General features: G+C 28.9%; 1 protein-coding gene across 2 annotated transcripts in view; it reads right to left on the bottom strand.

The window, feature by feature from the left end:
* The window catches only part of LOC111685653 (ubiquitin carboxyl-terminal hydrolase 32), a 9,933-nt gene extending 8,401 nt beyond the window's left edge, over nucleotides 1-1,532 (bottom strand). Inside the window, exon 1 of one of the 2 annotated variants that reach the window (XM_046951882.1) lies at nucleotides 934-1,532. In XM_046951882.1, coding sequence (XP_046807838.1) covers nucleotides 934-991 — 58 coding nt within the window. In that variant the 5' untranslated portion in view covers nucleotides 992-1,532. The remainder of the gene's footprint in view (nucleotides 1-933) is intronic. The other variant, XM_046951881.1, reaches the window with a different exon arrangement.
* Between the last annotated feature and the right edge of the window lie 3,965 nt (nucleotides 1,533-5,497).

Raw genomic sequence — 5,497 nt, 5'->3', positions numbered from 1 at the left:
GAACTGAACTAGAACTGAACTAGAACTGAACTAGAACTGAACTAGAACTGAACTAGAACTGAACTAGAACTGAACTAGAACTACAACTGAACTAGAACTGAACTAGAATTGAACTAGAACTGAACTAGAACTGAATTAGAACTGGACTAGAACTGAACTAGAACTGAACTAAAACTAAACTATAACTGGAATAGAACTGATGATTGATCTGAACTAGAACTGTGTGTTTGTCGTTCTCGTACATCAATACACACATTTAGCTCTCTGCCTTAAAAATAAATAAAATGGTTTGTGTCTTTGCTAAAATGAGTTTCTTTCGTGTTTTTGTTTTCCATTACTACAAGTCTTCTAACAAAACAACTGTCTGAAAAGTTCTCACATCTTAAAAAAGAAAATAATTAAAGCAATTTCTTTTGTGACGTCACATAAAAGAAATGGCAACAAAACACTCAATTGAAGAATGAACAGAAAATATACCGAGAGTATTTCCTACATATGAGAACAAAAAAAAAACAATAACAAAAAGAAAAAGAAAACGAAAAATAAAAACCATACACTATAACAACAACAAAAACAAACATTTCACAATAATTTACAAGTAAAAAAAAACTTTATTTTTAATAACTTTTTATAAAGTAATCTACAAAATGATTAAATAAAAAATAGAAAACAAAAACAATAAGAAAAAAACACACATTTAGAAGATACGAAAAAGCACAAAAAAGAAAACAACAATCGATAAAAAGAAAAGAACTCTTTTTAAGGCAAAATAACCTATTTCAATGACCCCCTCCTCATACTCTTTACCCTCTCTTTTGTCTATAAAAAAGCGAAAAAAAACTCCCACCCAATGTTAAGCAAAAAAAATAATGAAAATTTATTACAATTATATTATTTACATAAAGATGTAATAGAACAAAAATTTCCACTTACCACGTTTGACTGCATCCTCATAATTAATGCAGGACTGTTTGGATTCTTTGGCACCCATAATGTACGAAGTTGTTTATAAAACCAAATGTTAATGGGTGTTTCAAAAGTGGGGTGTCTGCCTGCCTGCCTGCTGGCCTGCACTCTTAGCAAACTGCAATGGAATTCCAAAAGCGACGACACCACCACACTCTCTACTTTTCTACACTTGATTCACTTATAGACACTCACACTTTTATAAAACAGTTTGAAAAATAATTAATAATAAAACTGCTTTATTAGCAGTTTACAAAAAAGGTGTTACAATACTACGACGTCTGTTTGTGTTTTAATTTTTTTCTTTCAATATTTTCTTTTCTCAACCCAACCAAGTGCCCCTTTTTAATTACTTTTGTAGGTTTTTAAGGTATTCATAAACATTTTCAACACTTTTTTAATTACTGATATTCTTTTTGTTTTTCTTTAAATTTTGCTCACATTATTTTCTTCAATTCACGATATTTTATTTGCGTTAAATTTAAGGAAAATTCTGAAAATTCTTTTGTAAAATCTTATGACTTTTTTCCAACTGCACAAAAAGAAATAGAATAACAATGACAATGATGGGAACAATGATGCCAGTGTAATGTGATAATTGATTTACAACCTTTAGTGCTGCCAGATTAAGGATTTTCGTTTTATTTGATGAAAAATGAAATGATTTCTTTTGATGAAAGAGATAATTTTTTTGGTATTGTTTAAATCTTATCTAATTCGTTATCTTAAGTTTTGTTATTGTTGTTGTATAAAATGTTAATATAGTAATAATATTTCTAATAGAGATATTTAGAATTAATCGAAAATCAAGTTAAAATCGATAAATATACACAGAAAGATAATGTTTGTTTTAAAATAATGAATTAGCAAAACAGGGATGGAAAATTGCTATATTATTTTTAAAATTAAATACCTGAAAAACCGTTATATGCAAAAATTATCTTTTAGTAATTAAAAATACATAAACACAGATACAGAAAAATCTTTATATACGAATATTATCTTTGATAATCTTTTCTAAATAATTCAATAAGAAAAATTACGTATTACATATATTTATACTAAACATATTGGAATATTTTTGCTTCTATAGCAAAACTGTTATACAAAATATATCTAGGTAAACTATTGAGTATTAAAATTATATATAATAAATTATTATTATTAGACAATAATAAAAGTTCTTCTAAAGAAAGTTTTTAGAATAAATATAACAAATATTGAAAAAAAAGAAAAACCCAGTACATGGCTATTTTATTCAAGGTATGGCAACTCTCTATAGAATAATATAATCGTTGAAGGCACAGCACTAGTTTATCGTTAATCTGTTTAACACCAGGTCTACCAGAGATTTATAAATTGAAGTACCGTTATAGACAAATTTATAATTATTAATTTATTAAATTTTTCCGTGGTTTAAAAAATAATTTGAAAAGATTTAATTAAGAAAAATGTTGACGGCTTTTTATTAAATGCTCAACATACATTACTATTTGTATTAAAAATGATATAAGCAAATTTGCTTTTTTATAATTATTTCACAAAAAAATTCACTATTTTACCAAGTTAACCATATGGTTGGTAGTTTCTTTGCTCTTATTGGCCATTTTAAATATCACTACCATCTGGCAGCCTTGTTTTGTAGACATTTTTTTTGATAGAGTAGATTTTGTCACCGATTTAGCTAAAGCCGACTAAGCCTAGCCGCCGAACAAAATGTCAAAGCCACCGCCGCCGAAACTTTTTCAGTTTAATATGGTTTGACAATTTTGCCATGTTTTGTACAAATTACAAAACACTTTTGCAAAATTTATGAAACACAATATCAAATTAATTTGTTTTCATTTAAACAAGTTTTTTTATATATCTATATAAATTTGACAGTTGTAAAACTTTGCTTCACGTTCGATGTATTTGCTTCGCCTCAGATATGTTGGTGTTTACGCGCCTAATTCGAGTCGCTGTTTTTACTTTTGATATCATGTGAAATGTCTTTAAGAGGCGCTTTTAATGGCGTATTAAAAATTAAAGTTAAAAAAAAAAAAAACAAATTAAAATATCATTTAGATTATTCCAAAATTTTATTATATAGATGCTATATTATATACAAAATTCCACTTTTTTATCTCGCATTCCGTTTTTATTAAAAATCTTTGAAAAATTTTAAATTAAGCGTATTTGAGAGCTTTGCCGGCTTACAGTTGATTTTAAGCCACCGCCGATATTTTTACTGTCAGCCGCAGCCGCTGTTAATATTTGTCGGCGCAGGGCCCTGTTTTGTCATCAACGATTTTAAGTATTTTATTTTATACGACAATCGTAGCAAAAGTAGAGAGAAGAAATAAGGAAGAAAAAACTTTAAATAAAATTTGATTTTTTTAGCTACAAAAGCAGTATAAAATACAAAATTTTGATACAGAAAAATTAAAAAGAATTAATATAACTAAAGAAATTTCTATATATTAAGAAATTTGGATAAATAAAACAGTAATAAACGACGCGTTAAAGAAAAAGAAACAACAATGGCCAAGACGTACGATTATTTATTTAAATTATTGCTAATTGGTGATTCTGGCGTAGGAAAAACTTGTATATTATTTCGTTTTTCGGAGGATGCCTTCAATACAACATTTATTTCGACAATAGGTAAGTTGGCTGGTGGAAGGTGGACAAAAAAAAATAGTCGGAAAAACGTCTACAATTATTTAAAGAAAATATGATATTGATAAAAGTATTACTTTGTTGTTGTTGTAAAAAGAGAGGAGAAAGGAGGGGTCATTTGGTTGGTTGGTCGTTAGTCGTTTTCGTTTAATTTTGCTACTATGTGGTTGGTTGGTGGCTGTGACAACATTAGGGAACCCAAAGTCAAAGTCTAATAAAAAAATATAGTTTAAAGATAAAAACCTCTATCTAGGAATACATTTTAATCATTTTTTAATGCCTGTCCCCATTGTGTTAAGTCTAAAAATACACATTTTTTTTGTTTAGTTTGCAAACACCTTGCATTTAGGAAAACATCTTCGTTTAATTTGGGTTAACATTTCCCTTGTTTCATATTAGTTCCAAACAAAGGTATTTTTAGTTGTGATTTAGAGCTGCTGTAGGCAGAAAAGGTTTTTGGGGTGTTGGTGTATTCATACATATAGTTTTTTTGTTGACGTTGTCTTGATAATTTTAATCACTACACAACTGCTGCTAACAGTCATCATTATTTTCTTCATGCATTTTGAGTCTTAGATTTTGTTGTTTATTTAACTTTAATATTAATTCCCTCTTTCTTTATTTTATATTATAAAATTAAAATTAATAAAAGAAAAGTAATTCTTATAATTTTTTGTTCATATTTTCTTTATTTATAATTTCCTCTTTTCTTTACTCTCTCGCTCCCTCTGTTATAACTCTCTTTTAAAATGAATTTTGAACACATTGCAAATGACTCACATTTTTTTCATCTCCACCACCTCAAACCATCTTCTCTTTTGATTTCCCCTTCTATTCCTCAAATAGTTACAATTAAATTGTTCGAAATGTTTAAAAAAAATTCTAATAGAAATTCCTTTATTTAAATGTAATAGTCAAAAAAAATTCTAAAGAAAACTGCGCGCTTTTTTTATTAGTTTTTATTAATTTGTTTTGTGTTTTTTTTTTTTATTTTCTTTATAAGTTTGCATAACACTCGCCATCTTAAGTTTGAACTGTGAGGTTGTATTTTGGCATACGCTCTTCAAATCTTTTTGGAAAAGACTAACATACGCCATTTTATTTTTGTTTTACTTTGTGGGAAAAATTTTTTTGTAAAATATTTTCCTTTGGATACTTTATATTTGACCTACTTTTCAATTGGAATTGAAAATTACCAAATTTGTGACTGGAAGCTTGAAAAGGAAAAGTGACGCCATGGCGTCACATTCGTTTACTACGTCCCAGCGAGACTTTGAGGGCTTTGCTGCTTCCCAAGTTAATGGGAGGAATAATGCTTTAAAGGATCTTGCTGGTGGTGGGGTTAAGAAAAAGAAGAAGAAATCTGGGAAGAAGAATAACAAACGAGCTAAGGACTTACTTTCTGAGAAGACTGACAATTTTGTGCCTCAAGATAAATTGCCTTTTGACTTGAATGTACCTGACAAGACTGATGCTGATCAGATGAATACTAGCCAATCAACTGTAGAATGCTGTGACTTTAATGTATCTAATGAACAAGAGAATACTCAACCTAACCTCTATGTTGATGATGTGCCGGCTGGCTCGGCGTTTTCGAACAATGTTGAGATTTTGCAAATGACTGTGACATCTGTTGAAAATACTTTAACTAATCCTGCCAATTCTTTGAATTCAATGCCCAATCGGACTAATATGTCCTTATCATCTAACACTTTATCATCTAATGTGCCCGCTTTTGCCAATTCTGATGAGCCGATTCTCTATCCTGATGATCATGTTGGCGAGATTTTTGTTCTTATTGATACGTCTCGTTCGGAGATAATTTTGAATAAAAGTATTAAGAATGGCCTATATTTATGGGAGAAAATAA

The sequence above is a fragment of the Lucilia cuprina genome, chromosome 5 (assembly GCF_022045245.1).
Source record: "Lucilia cuprina isolate Lc7/37 chromosome 5, ASM2204524v1, whole genome shotgun sequence".
Taxonomy (NCBI): domain Eukaryota; kingdom Metazoa; phylum Arthropoda; class Insecta; order Diptera; family Calliphoridae; genus Lucilia; species Lucilia cuprina.
This window is presented reverse-complemented; position numbering and strand designations above follow the sequence as displayed.